At 44.2% G+C, this 22,201-nt stretch overlaps 1 protein-coding gene across 21 annotated transcripts; it reads right to left on the bottom strand.

Annotated features, from left to right (window-relative positions):
* Mhc (Myosin heavy chain) lies at positions 1-22,201 on the bottom strand. 21 transcript variants are annotated; one of them, NM_165190.4, is made up of 19 exons: positions 22,011-22,201; positions 19,883-20,183; positions 19,165-19,308; positions 17,930-18,310; positions 17,793-17,856; positions 17,626-17,724; positions 15,387-15,490; positions 13,910-14,317; positions 13,386-13,556; positions 11,328-11,917; positions 11,019-11,136; positions 7,954-8,217; positions 6,214-6,423; positions 5,106-5,992; positions 4,856-4,934; positions 2,926-4,101; positions 1,953-2,858; positions 1,187-1,688; positions 1-746 (listed from the first exon to the last, which is right to left on the bottom strand). In NM_165190.4, the coding sequence occupies exons 2-18, from the start codon at positions 20,084-20,086 to the stop codon at positions 1,683-1,685; spliced, it is 5,811 nt and encodes a 1,936-aa protein (NP_724008.1). In that variant the 5' UTR covers positions 20,087-20,183; positions 22,011-22,201; the 3' UTR covers positions 1-746; positions 1,187-1,682. The 21 variants fall into 21 exon arrangements, with proteins under 21 accessions (NP_724008.1, NP_001162990.1, NP_724009.1 ...); NM_001169519.2 differs by lacking the exons at positions 4,856-4,934; positions 11,019-11,136; positions 13,386-13,556; positions 15,387-15,490 and adding exons at positions 4,438-4,516; positions 8,922-9,039; positions 12,914-13,084; positions 17,321-17,424 and having other exon boundaries at positions 1,187-1,250; positions 22,011-22,033; NM_165191.3 differs by lacking the exon at positions 11,019-11,136 and adding an exon at positions 10,260-10,377 and having other exon boundaries at positions 22,011-22,033.

Genomic DNA, 22,201 nt, shown 5'->3' with positions numbered 1-22,201 from the left:
AAATTGATTTACATTTATTTTGTTCCTTTTTTGTATACTTTTCATTTAGTGTCAAGTGATGATCTTATCTCCCTATCATTGTTAGATAGAGTCAGAGTTAAACATAAACATAAGCGCAGTGTGTAGCTCGTGTCGTCCGTAAGTCTTGTCTGGTCTGCATGACAAACAATATTGGGAGTACATATAGAGCAAAATATTCGAACTGCGGGCGACATTTACCGGCGGACACCTCCGCGGGGCCTTCATTTTGACGGGGCTCACGTTTCGCGATTATTCTCATGTTGTTCGGTTGAGAGTCGATGGTTCTTTCATAGTTAGTTGGTTGAATGCATTTCGAAAGTTGTATAAAAATATATAAATACAAATACAAATACAGGTCCAGCGAGCAGTGTCCCCATGGCAAATGTCGCGCTTACACAATAGCCTGTTACTGATCACTTATGTATTATGTATGCTAATCGATGGTGATCGATTGTTGTTATATGATTTTATTTTTTTGCCTAAGTGCATCTGGCGTTGTTGGTGGTTTGCCTCCCGTCGTTTTCGATATTTATTTTGTTATAGTTTTATTATTTTGTTTTTAAATTAAGAAATTAAATTAAAATCATAAACATAATCATTATGAAATATCATTTAAAATAAATTAAAAAATGAAATGGCATTTAGAATTCGTTTTCAGGAGCAAGGTCGAATCTTGGTGGGAAGGCCAATCCGTCGAATTGTGGCCTAACGGACGTCGCACGGGGCTGCGGAAGAGAGATAAATCGGTTGATTAAAATTAGTTCAAGAATAATTAGTATATTTAAACATGCCGGGGATGGGACAAGTCGCCATGTTGGATCGACTGCACGGGATAGAACGATAACGAGTACGACTAGCACTCCCTGAACACGTTTTGTAGTGCCAGCGAGTGGCGCGGTGAAAGAACGGTAACTGAGGTACGTAAATGCTCTTCGAGCGAGAGATAGAGTGTCTTGCTTGTGTCGAATGAGAGTGGAGCGAGAACGCTTGACGAGTACGACAGCGAGACGATACGGATACTATGAGCAACGACAACGAACGAGTGAGCGAGACAACTAGATGAGCTGCGGTTGATTGACTGACTGGTGTGCGTGTGCGGGAGTGGGAGGGATGAGTTCCGACACAACAAGAACGGGTCAAGACGTGCACGAACACGTCCACTTACAAATGTTTCAAGAAAGTTTCTACTGCTCCAGCAGCGCGCTCTTGCGGCCCTTTGACGCTGTCGGCTGCAGTACACATGTACAAATACAGTTTATAATAATATAGTGGAAGAATAGTATTGTTTTTTCTCTTTTTTGTAAATAGTGGTAAAGAAAGCATTTCGATTGATTTAGCCTGGTGCTGCGTTGGTTGCTTGCTTTTTTATTTGCAATATTTTTTTGGCTTTTTGTCTGGTTTTCTGTCAAAATGAACGCATTCTTGGTTGGTATTCGATGAATTGATCCATTGATTTTTGATTGGGGTGGCCTCTAATTTATACATTTTTGTCTGCTAGCGAATGTCATGTGATGCATCTATATTATTGTTATTAGTATTTATTTTATAATAATTCTTATAAGCTATAATTCTCTTTGCATGGTTTTTGTTCTCTCATTATCGTAAATGAACCATAATTGGATCGCTATATAGATTTTTTATTCGATGGTGATGCCTCAGGCTTAGATCTGTTTTCGTAAGTGGAAGCAGAGCATACGCGAGCAATATGAAAGGGAAGAATATACACATTATTCAATAACTGATCCAGAAATAACGTGAATGGAGATGGCGCTGATGCAGCAAAATGAAGGCTCAGAAGTGTTCGATTGAGAGAAGTTCAAATGGGCTTTCATATTTACTTTTTTCTCTGAGTGGGTAAGGTCATTGTGGGGTCTTAAGGGCTAAAGGGTAGTGATGATGAAGGCATTTGATGCCATTGTTCAATAACTTACCGCTGGGCTGGCACCACGACCGACAGAACCGGCACGTCCCTTGGCGCGGAATTTGCTGATGGCCTGCTCGGCCAGATCGGCGCGCTCCTCGGCCTCCTCAAGCTCCTGCTGAGCCTTGCGGAATTTGGCCAAGTTGAGGGCGGCGATTTCCTCAGCCTCCTCGATCTGCCTCTTGTATGTCTTGATCTTCTGTTGCAGCTTGTCGACCAGATCCTGCATGCGCTCGTGGTTCTTGCGGTCCTCCTCGGACTGGAAGCTCAGCTCCTTGACGCGACGCTCGGACTTGCGCAGGTTCTTCTGGGCATCGGCGTGCCTCCTCTGCTCACCATCCAGCTCGTTCTCGAGCTCGCGGACGCGCTGCTCAAGCTTCTGAATGGCCTTCTTGCCTCCCTTGAGGGCGTTGGCCTCAGCCTCGTCCAGACGGACCTGCAGCTCCTTGATCTGCTGCTCGAGGGCCTTCCTCAATTTCTCCTGGGTCTGGGCATGATCCTGCTCAGCGCGGAGCTCATCGGCCAGGCGGGCGGCATCGACCATAGCCTTCTTGGCCTTCTCCTCGGAGTTCTTGGCTTCGTTCAGGAGTTCGTCCAGGTCGGAGTGCAGGGTCTGCAGCTCGGACTCCAGCTTCCTCTTGGCAGCGGAGATGGAGGCGTTCTGGGCGGACACTTCGTTCAGCTGCTCGTGGGCATCGGCCAGCTCCTGTTCGGCCTGGCGACGGCCACGGTCGGCCTGTTCCAGCAGAGTGCGAGACTCCTCCAGTTCGTTCTGGAGGGCGTTTGCACGACGCTCGGAGATACCCAGCTGTTCGCGGGCATCGTCGCGGGCGCGCTGCTCCTCCTCGAGGGCAGTCTGGATGTCCTTCAGCTGCTGCTGGTAACGCTTGATGTTCTTCTGGGCCTCGGCGTTAGCCTAAAGGAAAGGATAAGAATTAGGGTTAGTCGTTTCGGTGTGCCTAGGCATCAGTGGTTGAACCTACCTTGTTGGCGTGATCCAGAGCAATCTCAAGCTCGTTGATGTCAGCCTCCAGCTTCTTCTTCATGCGCAGGGCCTCAGCCTTGCCCTTGGCCTCGGCTTCGAGGGAAGCCTGCATGGAGTCGAGGGCACGCTGGTGGTTCTTGCGGGTGTTCTCGAACTCCTCCTCCTTCTCCTGGATGCGGCGGTCGATCTCCTGGCGCACCTGGGACAGCTCAAGCTGAGCGCGGAGCACCTTGTTCTCCTCCTGCTCAAGAGCGGCCTCAGCCTCCTCGAGGGCAGCCTGGAGCTCGTCCTTCTCGGCTTCCAGGCGCTTGCGGGCCTTCTCGATCTCATGGATGTTGCGGCCACCCTCACCGATCTGGTCGAGCAGATCCTTGACCTCATCGGCCAGGTTCTTGTTCTCACGACGCACAGCCTCCAACTGCTCCTGGCCCTCCTCGTAGGCGCCCTTAAGACGGAACAGCTCGGTGGAGTAGTTGCGGCACTCCTTCTGGGAGGCATCCAGCTCAGCAGCCAGATCGTCGACCTTGAGCTTCCACTCGCCGATGATCTTGTCGAAGGCCTTCTGCTTCTTCTCGGCAGCGTTGGCAATGGCGTTGGCACGGTCGACCTCCAGCTGCAGATCCTCCACCTCGGTGGACAGACGCTGCTTGGTCTTCTCCAGGCCAATGCACTTCTGGTTGAGGGACTCGATGGTCTCCTCGGCCTCGGCCAAACGGGCCTGCAGCTTCCTCTTGGCTTCCTCCAGCTCCTCAGAGCGGGCAACGCCATCGGACTCGTACTTGCTGCGCCACACCTGGGCCTCAGCGTTGGCCTTGCTCAGCTGGCGCTGCAGATCGGCCTTGCCCTCAGCCTCCTCCTCAACCTGCTCGCGCAGATTGTCCAGGTCGTGCTCCAAGTTGCGGAACTTGCCCAAAAGGGTGGCACGCTCGCGCGACTCCTCGTCGGCCAGACGCTTGGTGTCCTCCAACTGGGTGGTCAGAGAGATCTTGATCTTGGACAGCTGAGACACCTGGGACTCGGCCTCCTCCAGCTGGCGGAGCAGATCGGAGTTCTCAATGGACAGCTTCTTCTTGCTGGCATCGAAGTCGTTCAGAGTCCTGTTGGTCTCGTCCAGTTTCGACTGCACCTCGTTGAGGGTGTGCTGCAGCTGCTTGGCGATCTTCTCCTGGGCAGCCTATTAGTGATTTAAGCAATGGATGTTCATTAGTTTCACGATGGGGATTGGGAACATTCATAATTGATTGTAAGTGTGGCATTTTGGTTTCGTGTCAAGTGGCTGTACAAGGCATTTGGGGTTTAGTAGATCAAGCTTGGATATTACTTTAGTGGTGGTGGGTCGTTTTAGTTTTTACATAATCAAATTTTCTTTTGGAGTTTCGGTGTGGTTGCGTTGCAACTACGTTGATACTATACACAGATGTAGTAGACGTGGCTAAACTAGAACTTTCAGCATATAAATTTACAGCATCGCGATGAGAGCAATAATATGTGTAGAGATCAAATTCAATACCTTCTCGTTGGTAATGTGGTCGACACCGGCGCGCAGATCGTTCAACTGGCCGTAGTACTCGTTCTTCTCCTTCTCAGCCCTGGTTTAGACAGATAGATAGAGACACAGAGGTTCGTATTTCACGGGTTAGTTCATGTTTTGTGGGGGATAAAGACAGAGACAGAGACAAATACAGAGGCGAGAAGCGAGAGAATTGCTTTCCTTGCGTTGAACCTTTTTTCCAAATAACCTTCAATTTCATTAGACAGAGAGAGAGAGAGATAGAGGGACACACAGACGTAGTTCGTTTGTACGTAGTTGTGTGGTAGCATTTTTTTTTTATTTGTTGGTTGGAACATGCTGTGTTCAGTGTATGGATCTGTATATGTATGAATCGCTGGACGTCCCTGCTCGGGCGCCAGTTATCACGACATATTACCTTATCGCGACCCAGCTGATCGCAGGCGGTACGAGTCTGATTCAGCTCGTTGTGGCAAGTCTGGCGATCGTGTTCAGCCCTGGATTAGCAAATGGGTAAAAAAGAGCAAAATATCTATTATGTTGGGTTCGGCAACCAAAGCTCTTCGAAAGAAGACTGTAAACTGTAGATCCTTCAAGATCTCTCTATCTCGATAGCGTTGGCACCTGAAAAAGCTAGCCAGAAGTCTAATAATATTCGCAATACTTACTTAGCCTTCAGCTTGTTGAGCTGATCAACCTGCTCGGCCATCTCGGCGACGGCATCGTTGTGCTTCTTGCGCAGGTTAGCCAGGGTGGACTCGTGCTGGATGTTGGCCTCCTCAAGATCGCGACGCAGTTTGCTCAACTCAGCCTCACGCTTCTTGTTGAGCTCAATCTGGGCAGAGGTGGCACCGCCAGCCTCCTCCAGACGCTCGCCCAATTCCTCGAGTTCGCGGGCCAGATCGGCGCGCTGCTTCTCAGCCTTGGCGCGGGCCTGGCGCTCAGCCTCGACCTCTTCCTCGAGCTCCTCGATGCGGGCCTGCAGTTCCTTGATCTGGCGCTGGTGCTTCAGAACAACGACCTGCTCGTCCTCGAGCTTGGCGGTGATGGAGGACAGCTCCTTGTCCTTGCGCTGGATGGTCTGCTCGAGCTCCTTCTTGTTGCGCTCCAGATCGGCAACAGCCTCCTGGGTGAGCTTGAGGTCGCCCTCAACCTTGCGCTTGGACTTCTCAACATCGCCGCGCACCTTCTTCTCGCGCTCCAGCGAATCCTCCAGTTCATCGAGGGTCTGCTCGAGCTTGGCCTTAACCTTGTTCAAGTGGTTGATCTTGTCCTCGGCGGCCTGGAGCTCCTCACCGGTCTTCTGGTTGGTCTCTCCCTGCATCTTCTTCTCCTTGTTCAACTTGTTGATGAGCTCATCCTGGTGGGCGATCTCGTCGTTCAAGTTGCGGATCTGGTGATCCTTGGTGGCCTTGTCCTGCTCGGCCTTCTGGACGTTCAATTCCAGATCCTCGATGTCCTTCTTCAGGCCAGAGATCTCCTGATCGGCCTTCTTCTTCTGCTGGAACAGCTGGTTGCGGGCATCCTCCTCCTGAGTCAGGCGCTCTTGGATATCCTATTGGAATTGAACAAAATTGTGTGGGCGTGTTAAGTGGCTGAGTAAGTTGGCGATGGGTCACTCCTAAATTTAGCCAAGTGCGCCAGAGCCCAGAAATAGCCGAGCAACTTTCATGCTCGATTGCCTCTGATCAATTTCGCGTTTTCCGCTTTCGTGGCACTTGGATTTATGCCATCGCATAAATGGGATTTAGTGTATGGGATTAATGGGATACTTACGCGCAGCTGGTTCTCGAGGTCGTTCTTCTGGGCGGTCAACTTGGCGTTGCGCTCCTGGTAGTCCTGCAGGGCACCCTTCTCGCCGGACAGGGAGTCCAGCAGAGCGGTCTTCTCAGCCAAAAGCTTGGCGTTGAGGGCCTCGAGCTCCTTGCGCACCTTCACTTCAGCGGCATGCAGTTCCTCAGCCTTCTTGGCCTTCTCCTCCAGACGCTGTAAGTCATTAGAGGCATTTGATGGGTTAGAAGGGTTGTTGCCGGAGCCGATCTCGTCAGCTGGTTGGGGATTTGGTGGTGGTTCGACGGCGGTCGATTCGGGCTGAGGAGCAGCTTCTGCAGTCTCTGCTGGTGGAGCAGCTTCGGCTGGAGCTGCTTCCTCAGTGGCACTGGGTGTGGTCGATTCGGTGGACTTTTTCGTTTTCTTGGCTTTCTTTTCATCGGCCATATTGATGATAAATCACTTTCAATAACTCCTAATTAAATGTGAAACTCTCTCGGAAAAGGGGCTTTTCACAATTGTCAACTACAATACAATTTCAATTTGAATTCGTTATCTTGATGCCAGTCAAGATGCTCTGTGGCCCAATGTGGCTCTTTTGCTCAGATCGATTGGTTCTTCGTTAGGGGTTCGATTTTTTGTGGTACGCGTTACCGCGACGGCGACTGGTCAAATACAACTGGAATGGCTGCTGCAAATGCACTGGGCCACTTTGGCTATAAAATTAGCAAAAACGCCCCGATGCGAGCAGAACGGCACCAGAGCAGAGCAGAGCAGAGCAGCGAAATGGCAGCTGCTGCCACTTGGCATGTGTGTAATCGCCTTGGTTAGGAGGTAGCCATCATAATTCACGAATTGCTGGCATTGCTATAATGCTATATTGCGTCGGTATGGGGCCTATCAAGTCGCACTTGTGCGGCGGGACCAGCAGGTGTACCATCTTAGGTATATATAGATCGGTTAGAAATATCGTGCGTATGGATGTACATATGCATGGTAAATTACTCATCGGGGATCGGAACTATACGTGGGCATCCTCGGGCATTTTTTATTATTTAATTAGCAAGCTAATTGGCAAACTAATTGTGGCTCTTTAAAAAATCCCCAGCTATATGGCAGTGCCAAGAATAGATCCCAAGACTATAAGTCATAACTTTCGAAAAATATTCATACCTAAATACATATGTACATTGTACGTATGGGGGGGAGGGTTTGGGTGTATGAAAATGTGAGAGGTGAAGAGTTGTTGGATTCCAGCGAAATGATTCGCCTGGGGCACACACATAGAGGCCACATTTGGCCCGAAAGTGCGAAAAGATTATGACAGCGTCTATTTTTGGCTAGCCCAGCGATTGGAATCAGATCGTATCGATATGTTTGGGCAGCTGGTAGTGGGTGGGTGGTGGTTCTCCCTCTCATTCGCCCCTGCTGCAGGTGCTTAAGATGTGTGCTTAATTAAGCGCAAGAATTTCGCATCGAAACAATGTTTATGACCATTGGCTAAAATAAGATTGAGTTGGGGATTTGATTGCTGCTTGCAGCTGCCCCAGCTCATCCAATTACCCCAGACAGTGACCAAATGGAATGGACACACCAGGGCTATGGCTACATCAACGTGTTGCGGTCACCAAATGATTGCCACCAGCAACTGTACTGTCCAAGTTCATCCGCATCGAATCACCAAAGACCACTAAGTCCCCAGACCCAGGCTGGTCTCGTTCTCATTCGTTCTGGGGGAATACTCACGGCAATCTCATCCTCGATGCGGCTGACGTTGAGGAGGGGCTTGACCTTCTGCCACAGTTTGTACCAGGGCCAGGTACGGAGCTGCAGGTACTTGCGCAGATTGCGCTGGACAACCTTGAGGGCGACGCGCTGTTCCTGGAGCTTCTTGAAGCCCTTACGGGACAGGTAACCACGGGCCCATGCCTGCATCCAGGACATGATCTTGCCCAGACGCTCATCACGGAACTCCTCCATCTGACCCAGGACACCGGCGCGGAAGAACACCTGTTTTTTTTCCGTATTCAGATTTTGGATTGGGTGGGGGGAAAGAAAATAGGTTAGATTTCTGTTGGTTCCATCTACTGAAGAGCGCGTGCACTAAGCGGAACCAACACTGTTCTGGGAGCTTCTGGGGAAACTCATTCAGACGGCGTAGGTTCATTCATTTTTTCATTTTTTCTTTTTTTGCTTATGCTTAAGCGGTTCTTCAAAAACACTTTTGGACAGGTTGAACTGGGATAGATAGAGGGATGGATGGTACAAACAAGAACAGAACAGAAAGGTACATAAACTCACACATACAAACAAAACATATATTTATTTAGTATACGGATGCAAATGGGATTAGAATACAGGCAGATGAAAACACTCAGATGAGACCAAGAAAGTCAATATAGAAGTCCAGATCAAACAATCCCTTGCCAAATCATTGACTAAAGCTGTGTACTAGCAGCTGGAAAAGTCATGATTGGGCTAGGAATGGCAGAACCGGAAGTTATATATCTTGTGCAAGTGTGCAGAAGTGTGAAGTGAGTCTTGATAATATCTACCGATTGGCCTAAACCTCAATCAAACCCTGACGAATTGTGAAATTCGATGGTGCTTGAGTCAAGTTAAGCGGACTGGGAAACATTGTCCAGATTCAAACAATAGAGTGCAGATGATGTAGTTTGTGAATGAATGTTTAAGATATATTGTCAGTCATATACCTTTGTGTTACCCAAACGGTACTGATCTTCGGGCAAATCGATAAACTTAATGATAATTTCAGTGGCCTTTTTGTCTTTCTCAACGCCCTGCAATAGCTTGGGGCACATGATCTTGTAGCTGTATGGGGGTTTGTAGTTTGAAGGTATTGTATTAATTAGTTTCAAACGATTTGGTTAGTGTAAGATGGCATACATACTAACTAATTTTGTATTGGTTTTGGTGGGGTTAGATTAATCAACTAATGACTAGGAAATAGTAGAGTTACGTCTAGGTAAGTTACTACTAATACGGATACACCAATGAACTTTTGGGTTTGGTGGTTGTGGGGTTGGGATTATCTTTTGGGAAGGATTTTTGGGTGTTTGGGAAGGATCTGGATTGATGTATGTGTGTGTGTCCTTCTATTAACTTATACAGACAGAGAGATAGAGAAAAAAGACATGCGAACAGAGTGTCCCCGGTCAAGAGTCTAAGCTTTTTGCTTAGTTTCCATCTCGACATGGTCCGACTCCATGGATGTTTTCAGTTTGTTGATGCAAAGTGTAAATGTATGTCTGGACATCAGTTTTGGAGACATTGACAAAAGGAGTTTTTGAAGTAATCAAGTGTATATAGAATGTTTGATTGTGCGTGCCTTTGTGTTACCCAAACGGTACTGATCATCGTTCAGTTCGGTCGACTCGATCAGAACCTTCGTGCATTTCTTGGGATCCTCAATACCCTTGATACCCTTGGGGTTCAGGATTTGGTAGCTATATGGTCACATATAGATGATGATAATCAACATTAAATGATACTACAGTATTCTAAGTATCGATTTATGGTTTAGTACTTCTAGCTTATACCTTAGTGTTAGTTACAGTTGATCTTAACAAGAAAGTCTTTCAAAAAGGAACTTCTACAATAATACTTTCGAACCCATGCTTTGGGGTTTTAAGAGTGTTTAGGTGTTCGTGTCTACATGTGTGTGTGCGTGTTGGAGTGGGATTTCATATCATATCATTTCCGGGATTGGGGAGAGAAGTGCTGAACTGAGCGCCCTTAGTAGAGTTATGTTGCTGTTTACCTAAAGGGCGCCTAAAATCTGTTGGATGCTGTATTGGTTTTGTATTTCATTTGTGGATGCTTTTGACTCGTATCGCCTCTGACTGGCATTTGAGATACGAGTGAAGTTCAATTGTTTTGTATTGAAAGAATTGGATTCGAATACGAGCTGTGTGGTATTCGTCAAGTGTGAAAGGGATATATTTCAAATCTACTAATTGTGGGAAGGAGCAGAAGAAAGAAATAAGTCCAAAATGCATGAAAATTCTAAACGGATTGAAACGTTTATATGCCTTGGTGTGTCCAATGCGATACATATCGGGATCCAATGCGGTGGATTCCAAAATGATGGATCCACACTTTTTGGGATCATCGACGCCAACAATGCCAGCTGGGTTCAGGATTTGATAGCTGCAATATGGAAATATTTATACCATCGTTCCCACCCGGAACATTTTTTGACTTATCAACCTGGTTTCTGTGTGTAAAGTGTGAATGTATATATGGGTATATTGTATTGGGGAGCTCTCCCGTTGAGGTTTTCTTGAGCACCGTATCAAATATTATTGACTACATAAAAATTCTATTGAGCCATCCACTCATAAGTGTCTGCTTTTGCAAAAATTTTGAAGTTCTTGTGCCAGATTAAGCTTAGTTAAATAAATATCTTTCTCATGCCTTGGTGTGACCCAGACGGTAAAGGTCTTCGTTCAGCTCGGTGGACTCAATCAGAACCTTGGAGGCTTTCTTGGGACAATCGAGGTCCTTAATGCCACGGGGGTTCAGGATCTGGTACCTGTCAGGATGTAGAGTTCGTTTTTGATTCCATACTCAGAAAAAATCGTGATACACACAGTAAGCCTTAAGACGGAGATACACCTAAACACAGCACTGAAACTGGAATTGATTTCTGGTACGGTACATGGTACATACAACGAGGATCAACGTGTGGGGATTCAATTGAAAGATACACTAGTCATACAATTGGAGTGAGTACATTCGCTTGCATACACAAGGTGGATATAAAAAGGAAAATTTTTTTGCGTGCGTGCCTTGGTGTGACCAATGCGGTACATATCGGGATCCAGTCCGACGGCTTCCAAGCACTTTCCGGCAGCATTCTTGGCCACCTTTTCGGCCGCCATGATGGCAGGAGCCAGAATCATGTAACTATAGTTGAGTATTACAATTCACACGTTAATAATCGATCATAATAAATAGATTACTCATAAATCTAACTGGTGCATGTACAAGTGACCGAAAGTGCTGTACTCTAACTGAACTTGAACTAAGTGTCTAAGTGCTAGTGTATTAATTATGTTGTATATAATACCTAAGAACCCATTGCAACCGATACTTACCGCATCTTGAAGTCAGGGTACATCATCCTGTTGGGGAAGCCCTTACGGCAAATACGGATACCTTCAAGCACACCGTTACAGGTCAGCTGGTGCATGACCAAGTGGGCATCAACCACGCCAGGCTGCTTCATTTCGTTGGGAATGATGCAACGGACGAAGTGAGGCTGGGTCGAACGCAGAGTGGTCATCAAGCTGTTCAACTGCTCCTTGTAGGCCGACGAGACGGTAGCGAAGCCACCGCCCTTCTTGCCACGACCTCCCTTGGCCTGTTCACCGCCACCCGACTGACCGGCGTGATCGGCGAAGATTTCGATCAGCAGCTTGTTCTGCGACTTCTTGAACTGGTCGACAACGGTGTCGTTCAGAGGATCCTTGTTCTTCTCCAACCAACCGGTGATGTTGTAGGACACACAACCAGCATAATGGGCAATGGCGAAGTGGGCAGCCTGCTGACCGGGCTTTGGAGGCTTGGGCTTCTGGAATGGAGCCGACTTGCCCAAATGGGTGTTGGTCAGCTTCTCCGAGAAGGTCTGATCGGTGGCCTTGGGGAACATAGACTCTTCCTCCAGGATGGACAAGATACCCATGGGCTAGTGGTAAGAAAAAGCGAAGATTCACTCGTTAGTTTCTTCCAAGATGCATCTGTGGGGCTAGTTACATATTTTTTTTGTTTTCTAGTAAAAGCACGCATTTAAACTAAAGTAACTTTTAAACATTTTATGTAAGCGGCATATCGCTTCACTAAGACGACTTACAAAAACACATTAGTACATAGGACTTACCCCTTACAATTTTAGTGGTGAGTCGTAAAGTTGCAAATGCATTAACTGTTGGTGCTTGTTTAGCTTAAGGCGATCTTATAACTAGGTTAACGGAAATTAATATCGATTAGATTATATTATATTAGATCATTCTTCAAGGTGCACTTTAATCGCAATTGTGTATTATTGTGTAATGGTCAGCTTGGGCTATCTGCTCTGATAGATAGTTATGGCCGTGTCTGTACCTTTTCGATCAGATCAATACACAATTGCAGATCCATGCCGAAATCAATGAAGGTCCATTCGATGCCCTCGCGTTGGTATTCTTCTTGTTCCAAAACGAACATATGATGATTGAAGAATTGTTGCAGTTTTTCGTTAGTGAAATTGATGCACAATTGTTCGAAACCGTTGTACTAGATCGAGGAACGGAACAATATGTAACATAAAGATAAAGCGGTGTTAATTTGGATGTGGCTTTCAATGTTTGATTTCGTTGGGTTAGTTACTCTCGGTTTTCCCTCGAACTCTTTCTGGGGATTCTTCATTCTGGAGAGGCATGACATGGATGTGGGTTTGTGTGCTTATAGTATATATATATATATATAATGGAGCTAGAAAACGCTTATGGGCGCACTTCTCCGCATGACTGAAACAATAAATATTGTATATATACGCTACCCCCAACTGGGATCATCAGTTTTAGATGATTTGCCATTCAGGGTGCCGAAAACTTTATAAATAAACTTATTCATATATGTTGACAGAACAACGAGCGATGGCGGATAATTTTTGGCTAGGAAGGTTGGTTGGGAGGAGACGAACCTTTTCAATCAGATCGATACAGGCCAACAAGTCCATACCGAAATCGATGAAGGCCCAGTCAATGCCTTCCCTCTTGTATTCTTCTTGCTCCAAAACGAACATGTGATGGTTGAAGAATTGTTGCAACTTCTCGTTGGTGAAGTTAATACACAGTTGCTCGAAACCGTTGTACTAGATATCATATTTTTTTTAGGGGGAAATGGTGCGGATTGATGGGATGAGTATATATTCAAAATATTTAAAACCAGTGCTTGGATGGGGCATGCCAACAAAATTCCCTGACATTCAGAACACACTCATTTTACAGATTACCTGAGATCACTGTGGCGGAAACCCATCCGCAGATTTCGATTCACATTGAAAGTGCTAAGACATGACATAACAAACGAAAATAATTCAGTGCATTTTTCATGTGCACACAATTCAAAGTACGCAAAGAGAAAACATGGAGTAATTTGAATCTATTAAGCACCTTTTCAATCAGATCGATACAGGCCAGCAAGTCCATACCGAAATCGATAAAGTCCCAGTTAATACCCTCCTTCTTGTATTCCTCTTGCTCCATGACGAACATGATATGGTTAAAGAACTGCTGCAGTTTCTCATTGGTGAAGTTAATACACAATTGCTCGAAGCCGTTGTACTACATTGGAGTTGGGAATATTTACAATTTATAATAGTGATCTATCAAGGTAACTCTACGGATAGTGCTGCAGTGTATCTTTGTGTTGTTTGGTGGGCGTTTTAGTGCGAAGATAGGTTGCACCTACATATGTTGTTCCCCGAGTGATTCTGAATCGGAGTCTGAATCCCTATCTAAATCTTTAAGAGACGTGTGTTAGCAGGTCGACTGGTGATGGGGTAACCCAGTCATAAAAATGATTTGGGCTAAGTCATCACCAGCTACATCTGACTAAAATCCCTCAGAGTGAGCCACAAGTGAGCACCCTGGGAGGATTTCACTCAGACCAAGTCCCCGATCCGTCCGATACTCACCTCGAAGATCTCAAAACCAGCAATATCCAGTACACCAATGAAGTGCTGACGCTTCTGCTGGGTATCCAGAGTCTCGTTACACTTCTTCACCAGCCACTTGAACAGACGATCGAACACACCCTTGCAGAGGGCACCGATCGAGTTGGTGACCTGCTGGACGTTACGGCCCTGGGTGACGAACTCGTTGCCGACCTTGATGCGGGGCTTCAGCAAGTTCTTGTACAGCTCGGCGGTATCGCAACCGAACAGCTTCGACACACGGCCACCCTCCTCCTCGCCGTCCTGCTCAGCCTGCTCCTCGCGACCACGTTGCTTGAACTTCATGCCACCCATGTGCATGACAGCGGCGGTGATCCTGTACACGTCCTCCTTCTCCTGCTTGGTGAAGCCCAAGATGTCGAAGGCTTGCTGTTGGTATAAAGGTTTCGGGGCGAAAAATTGCGGAGCTTTAGTATGGTGTCATTTAACATCCTTTGGTTAATCAGCATTTATAGGCATTATTTTTTTGGGTTTGTTTTTGAGCATTTTTTTCTGTGGATCAGTGTAGCTTACATCTAGTAGATCATGCACAACATGCTTTAACGATTTTACTATAGACTACAAATAATTTCGTATCGAACAGCGTTATGGTTAGTAGACCTACGGGTGCTACGGATAGCTAGGTTTACCAGGTGGCTTAAGTATTCCGGAATCATTGGGAAACGCGTGATTTGCCGGGTTGCTTAAACTCAAACAAGGCAGATGAAAATATAAACTTTCTGTGGGACATACTAGTTGTTTTTTTTTTTTTTTGTGAGGTTTACGTGCTATATTTCTCAACCAGTTGGTGAGGACGGCTTTTGGGTCAGTCTTTAGCCGTTACACACTTAAACTATCATAGACACAAGGAATACAAACTTGAATTTGTACAAAGTGTCGTTTGCAGGTACAAATTACAGGGGTATTCACACACACGCGCTCTTTTTTCTATCTATAATTATGAATATCTTAGGATAACATGATGCAATGACATTCCAGGCATAAAAGTCAAAGTCGAGTAAAACAGAATCGTCGTAGTCAGGACATTCGTATTAGGTACAGGTACAAAGAAATTGACAGGACATCGGCTTAAAGACCGATTCTTAGGATGCTTTTTCGGGCAAGGGTTGCGACATTCGCCATTCCATCATTCTTATTCTCTATAAGTTCCATTTTTGGGATCGGATTTTGAAACGGAACTTGGGTAACGGAAAAAAAAACATGGAAGAAAAGATAATCACAAAACACTCAAAATATATTTGTTGGTTTCGGTGTGTTTGGCATAGCTCATCGGTTCGTGGGTTCCTTGTCGTTCAGACATTACCGATATTGGATGCATATATATATACGAAAAGTGTCTATATAGTGTGTCTGTGTGTGTGTGTGTGTGTGTGTGGGTGAGGTGCAGTTGTTGTGTGGGTTTTTGGGGTAGTGTGTGCTTGGTTTGGCGACCACTTACATCTGCAAGCTGGAATTCCTCACCGTCATCCATGTTGGGTACAGTTACTTTACCCTGGGATACGTTATAGTAGTCGTAAATGTTATCGGAGAGGAAGCACATCTCTACATACACATAGTTGGAAAAGAGGTTTTTCTTTGGTTTAGCAAGAAGAACATAACTTATGCTCTAAGCCTAGGGTTTCACATCCTCAATGCACATGTGCCATATGCTTAATGCTTTGTGTTGTGGTGTGTGAAGTGTTTGCAGTGTGTGTGTGTGTGTATGTGTCTTCGACTTGGGCATTATCTTTGTGCACTTTTTCTTTGCCAGGAGCAGGCTTTCATCTCGTTCAATCATTTTATGACAATCAATTACAACCCGGTGTCAAGTGAGAAATCGAATAGAGAGAGGGTTCAACTGTACAGATTCAGTGCTAGGTCAACAGAGATCATTCCTGCTCCCAGCTGAGGGATTCGGGTCTATTAAGTGGCTTCGGTTTTGTGTATGGTACAAGCGGAATTTTGGATTATGATGCAAGACTACGTGGGAAAAAAAAAACTAATAAGAATATATAGATAGAGAGAGAGAGAGATAGAGAGAGAGAGCAGTAACTCAAGATAATTCCGGAATAACACTTGAAAGTTAACCATATGTACACAGATGTCATAGCCGTCACTACATAGAGCGAAAGATCAATATGATCGTGCTCGGATCATTATCAAACATCATCAGTGGAGTTTAAAAAGAAAAAAAAAATTGAATACGTAACACTGGTTAAGAAGATATCTTTTTACAACAGTTCCGAGCTGGAGTAGGATTTGCTTTGGGAACACACACTGGACCTGCACTTCAACTTACGTCAGTTAACTCAAATTCTTCCCCATCGTTGACACCGGGTATCCGTGTTTTGCCCTGGCAAATGCCGGGATAATCACCAATATGTTGGCCCAGAAATACCATCTCTAATTTACGCGAACAAAAAGACTCGATGATATGTCATCATATAACTTAAGTAAAGGGATATGTGTTTTTGTGTGAAAGTAACCCTACCTATTATCATAAAATCGGTCTAAGTCACATTATTTGGATTAAGTTGATTAGGTTCTATATAAGGTTAAGAGTTATAGTTTTTTGCTAGCTTGGCAAGCTTTGTGAATTTAGAATAAGACCAGGACATGAAATTTAGGACATGGAAAAACGTACATATATATATATGTACATGAATAATCATATTGGACAACATTGAGTGTACAACACAGAAGGAAGTTAGGAGTTATGCACTGTGTGGGTTATGTTATGTTTTCGTGGGTAGTACGATAATGCAGATAAGTAACCATTTTTGTATGGCCTTACATCCACGGCGACCCATTCCTCGCCATCGTTGACGCTGGGTATGGTCGTTTTGCCTTGCGAGACAATGCGATAGTCGTAAATGTTGTTCGAGAGCAGACAGTATTCTTTATATGTCATATACACGATATATATGCGAACAACATTGTACGATTGTTATGAAGGGTGTAGTTGTATGTTGAGGTATTTGGTGGAAGGTATGTGGAAGAGGTAGAAAGAAATTTGTTCAATAATGATCTTATTGAAGGGGTTTGAATCTAAGTTAGTTGGATATGAAATGGGTTAGTACTACTTTGGTGTTGGGTGGGGGGAGGGCTGGGGGTCTCAGTGAAAGCTTTCTACTATGAGTATCCAAATATCCGTTCCTTGGGATGTTTCATGGCATAGTATTGGGCTACAGCTAAGCGGATATAGGGGAGTGGCCTAATCCATTTACGATACGATAGCGGTACGCAATAGTTAACCAACTAGCTATAAATTGCTCTAAAATAGATTACGATAGATCAAATAGTAGTAGTTTAGCCAAATAAATTATAAGTATCTAAGTGTCAATCAACAATATAAAAACGAAATTTAGAATCAAATAAGGAGAGGGCAATTACATCGGTGAGGGAGAACTCCTCAGCATCATCGATACTGGCTACAGTGACCTTGCCCTGGGAGACAATGTGGTAATCGTAGATGTTATCGGTCAACAGACAAATGTCTAGACAGATAGTGTGTATATAGAAAGTACATCGATTAATCTATGAAATCAATTTTGAATGGGTTTGTGTGGGTTGTGTTTTGTGTTCGTGTGTGTGTCTTGAACCTAAACCACAACTAAAAGAGATTTAAAAAGAACTAGATAGTTCGATGATTCTCTGAATGAAGGATGTATGGATGAGTAAGTGAGACGATTGTATACCTTTAACACCGGGAACGGAGCCAGACATGATCTGGTAGAAGATGTGGTAGGAACGCTCCAGGGACTGCTGGGAGATGACACGAGCCTTCTCCAGCAGATCTGTAATGGTAAGAGTATGACATTAGGATCCGGATCAATATTCACAACGTATTAAAGTGACAACTTACAGGTCTCAATATCAGCACCAGCCAGTTTACCAGTGGGTCCGAAGTGGATACGGATGAATTTACCCTGGTTTGCAAGGGGATAAGTTCAAATTAGTTCAGTTCCAACATGGTGATCTATCGAGTGCGGGACTACTTACGAAACGAGAGGAGTTATCGTTACGCACGGTCTTGGCGTTACCGAAGGCCTCAAGCACAGGGTTGGTCTGCACAACCTGATCTTCCAGGGAGCCCTTGCTCTTGGCGGCCTCATCGGTCTTCTTGGAGGCACCAACAGTGGCGAAGTACGCAATGACCTTCTTGGTGTTCTCAGTCTTTCCGGCACCAGACTCACCGGTGATCAACATAGATTGATTCACGTGGTTGGTCAACATGTCGACGTAGGCACCGTCAGAGATGGCGAAAATATGGGGTGGCACCTCATTACGGCGCTTGCCACGGTACATCTTAGCGCAACGGTTGGTATACACGGGGTAACGCTTGTAAGGATTGATGGCAACGCAGAAAAGACCGGAGTAGGTCTGTTTTTTTGGCCAAGAAAGATGGGAGAGAAGTTGCTTGTTAATATCGTGAAGATCTTTGCATAAATTCATATATGTTAGAATCGTTGGAAAGTTAGTTTTTGTATCGGGCGATTCAGAGCCACTCCAGTTGTCTTTTGTAGTTTTTAGCAACTGTTTCGGTTTTAAGTTTTCAGTTTTCCGAGTGCTCGTAATCGCTCCATAGACAGAGGAAAGTTTCAAATAAGTTTTTCTTATAATTACGATTTTTAGTAACAGTTTCGGTTGTCTTTTGGTCTACCAGTTTTTTGGTGTTCGGTTTTGTGTTATAAGTAATTTAAAAAAAAAAACTAACTACGATGTTTCAGGATACTTGTTTAAAGTTTTTTTCTGGTTGGATTGGGGTAATGATTGATGGTCTGCTTGGGGGTTTTCAGCTCGACTTTCATTGTGCGTTGAGAACCAATTCTTGTGGCTTTGATTGTGTGGTGTGTGTGCTGTGTGTAGAACCGTTTTCTTTCCAGTTGTGCGGTTCATCCGACTGGACGGCCAAGATTCGTTTTAATACAAGCTGGATTAGTGCATACGTCACAGGAAATGAGGAATTAGCTGGGGTTATGTTTTTTTTTTCATAGGGCTTAATAAAATGAGTTTCATAAGTCCGAAAAAGGAGCGAATGACTAAGGTTAGCAGTCTACTCAATTGCGTTAAATACTTCAAAGCTTCGGAGACTAGTTGCAGCTCTAATCGAATTTTGAAAAATTTTGGGATGTTTTTCTTTTTTTCATAAGTGTGAGTGATTGGCGGTAGATAAGCGGTTGGGTAAGAACATAGAACGCATACTTGTGTGCCACCCTTGATCGGCAATTACTTACGTAGATCAGCTTGTTGTAGTATCTCTGTCTCAAGTTATGGAGCACAGAGGCATCGTTAAGGTATGTCAAGTTGGACATATCCTCGGCTTTTTCGTATTTCGGGGGGTTCACTTGCTGGAGCAGATCTTTCTTTAAGTCTCGTGTCTGTTTATCATTTTCGTTCGGTTTGTCGGATTCAGTTCGATTGGTTATGTTTAGTTTTTGTACAACATTTGTTGGTTAGACGTTGGGTTAGCAGTTCGTTTTTGAGATTGAGAGAGAGAGAGAAGAGATACCCATACATTAGTGAGTTTCTGGCAGTACAACACTTACGTAGATGAGCTTAGCATAGTAACGCTGACGCAGATTGTGCAAAACGCAAGGAGTGTTAAGCACGGTCATGTCGGCCATATCTTCAATTTTTTCGAATTTTGGTGGATTGACTTTTTCCACCTTCTCGGATTTGATATCTCGTACCTAATCGTATATGTAGGCGAAATCTATAGTTTCATTCTAATTTTGTGGCTACATTATAAGCTATTGAAGTGTATGAGGTCATGACAAAGTCCCAGTCTTATGCTATCCATTGAAAAACCCTTCTTGTAGTAGTAGTAGTAGTACCAAGAAGATTTTCCCATTGGGTAACAATTGACTAACACTTTAGGTCGACCATAAGACTCTTCAATAGCTTTTTTTTTTTTTTTTTTATGCTGAAGCCTCGTGTAGACGATGACTTTACCTCTCCACCCTGCAGACCAACGGAGACGATATCGCCCTTGGTGGCCTTGATCTCACCAAGGAGATAACCCTCCTTCTCGTCGGGGATCCAGCAAGACTTCTTCGAGTCATAGGGTTTCGATTGATCGATACGCCTTTGCTCCAAAGACACGAACAGGTATGGGGTGGGATCCTCATCCTCCTGATTTGCGACTGGCTTCGGCATCTTGCTTAAATTTCGTTTAGAAACTTAAAAACTCGAAAAATAATATTGGGACTTTTCAAAATTTCTTTGTTAATCGCGTCGTGAGCCCAAAACTTCCCTGTAAATATACAAAAGAAAAATAATATTTATTATATGGTTCTCAGAAAAGCATACTATTTTTGGAATTTTGTTTCGAAGTCTGATTCTTTTATGGATTTTATGCTTTTGACCCATTTTGACAGCAGCAGCAATAGCGGACACTATAACAGTTCTACGCGTGTGTGCGTGGATAGGATTTCGAAATTTAATTTCGATTTCCAAATATGAACATTTTTCCCGTTTCGCGCTTTCGAAATTCCCGTTACCGTAACCGGATATTTATTTATGTGTGGCTTTGATTTTATCTCACACCTCAAAGTTAATTAGGCCTGGTCGGTGCTTGTGTTGTTGTTTTTGTTATAAACAGACAACAAGTGAATTGTGTGGGTTGTCGCCTAAATATAGATCACGGATCCGATACGAATATGTATATGTATACCACTTATATATATATATATCAGAATGCTTTGCATATATACGGATTTTCGGGGCGTTGGTATTTGTTACGTAACGCCAATTTTCATTTAGATATTTGTGTACATTTCTCCAGGTTTCTTTGTGAAAAAATCTACAGACTATTGATACGCCAAAACAATGCTTATTATTACAAATGTAGAGAGGTTAAACTGTCACCACAACTCACTCAACTGGTAACTACTACCGTTTGGAACGCGATTTCGATATTTTGAACAGGTATCTCGATATGGTGGCGTGTTCTCATACAAGCAATTCACGAGATCGCAATGATTCCTTTCAGTAAACTTCGAAGGCGGAACGATTTTCGACAATCCACACTAAATCGACAATCGAAAATTCGATTCGAATTGACGCGAACTTTTAACGAATGCGTTATTTTTAAAATTCTCGAAATTATTTCGAAACTAAAGTCACATACATATTCGTCTATATGTAATTCGTAATTTCGAGAAGCTTTTTGGCTCATGCTACCACATGGCACACATAGACATAATGTATAAGTATTGGCGATCTCTTTCTAATGTCTTTGGTTATTTTTAAAACATATTCGAAATTATTTCGCCCATGTATATGAGCCGACAACGAATTCGAGTATTCTAAATCTATTTTCTATAGTATGCATACGCATATGTCTCGGCCACACAGGTATTTGTGTATGAAATCATTTCGCCAGTAATTCGAAATGGCTATTACAGCATTTCGAACTCACATCGAAACACGAATTTTTCATTTGATGAAGTAACAGCTGGCTGTCTCTTTCTGACATTTAAATGATCTATTTGCTTTAGAATTTTTTAAGTAGTCGAAATTTAGAACGATGAAAGTCTTTTATTCCAAAATTCTTGGGCGAGAAAGGATAAACTAGTTTTTTGTGAGAGTCCTAAAAGTAAGAAAGAAGTTTCCTTATATCCTTGTTACTTCACTTTCAGATTTTTTCGCTGATATGATCGAAAGTCAAAGATTTGTTACACAAGAAGTTGAAGATAGTTGCATACTTCTCAGAAAACAAATTAACGCCTATAGGTTATGTTAAGTAACTGATGTACTTCCTAAGAAAAGATTGTTATTTGTAATCCAATTCGATACGATAATCCGAGGTATTCCGGTTCACTGTTCTGATTGTCACAGAGTTTTAATAGATCCGTTTTCGCTCGGATCGTAGTTAAAGCACCACACACACACTTTTTTAAATTTCTCGATTTTGTTGCATATATAAATATATATAGGTAGTAATAATTATTTTAGTTTTATGCTTTTTGACCAAAAGGTCAAATTGTTGCTGCTGCCGCTGATGCTGCTGCTACCGCTACTGCTGCTGGGTGGTAATATCCAAAAATCAGAGATCGCACATCAAAGGTGTTGCACTTACGCGCTCGAAAGCCGTTCTGAACCGTGCAACCGGTAAACTTGCCTTTTATACGGGGCAACTTGATACCCATGGATCCCGTAAGACCCCGAAAGCTTTTCGATTCGACGATCGGTGTGCGTGGCGCTGTTTCTGTTTCGGTTTTTCTTGCTCCCTTTTTCGGTCTAGCACTTGGCTGCTCTGATTCCTATTCC

Source organism: Drosophila melanogaster, chromosome 2L, assembly GCF_000001215.4.
Source record: "Drosophila melanogaster chromosome 2L".
NCBI classification, from domain to species: domain Eukaryota; kingdom Metazoa; phylum Arthropoda; class Insecta; order Diptera; family Drosophilidae; genus Drosophila; species Drosophila melanogaster.
Note: the sequence above shows the minus strand (reverse complement) of the source record. Positions and strands in the feature narration are given on the sequence as shown.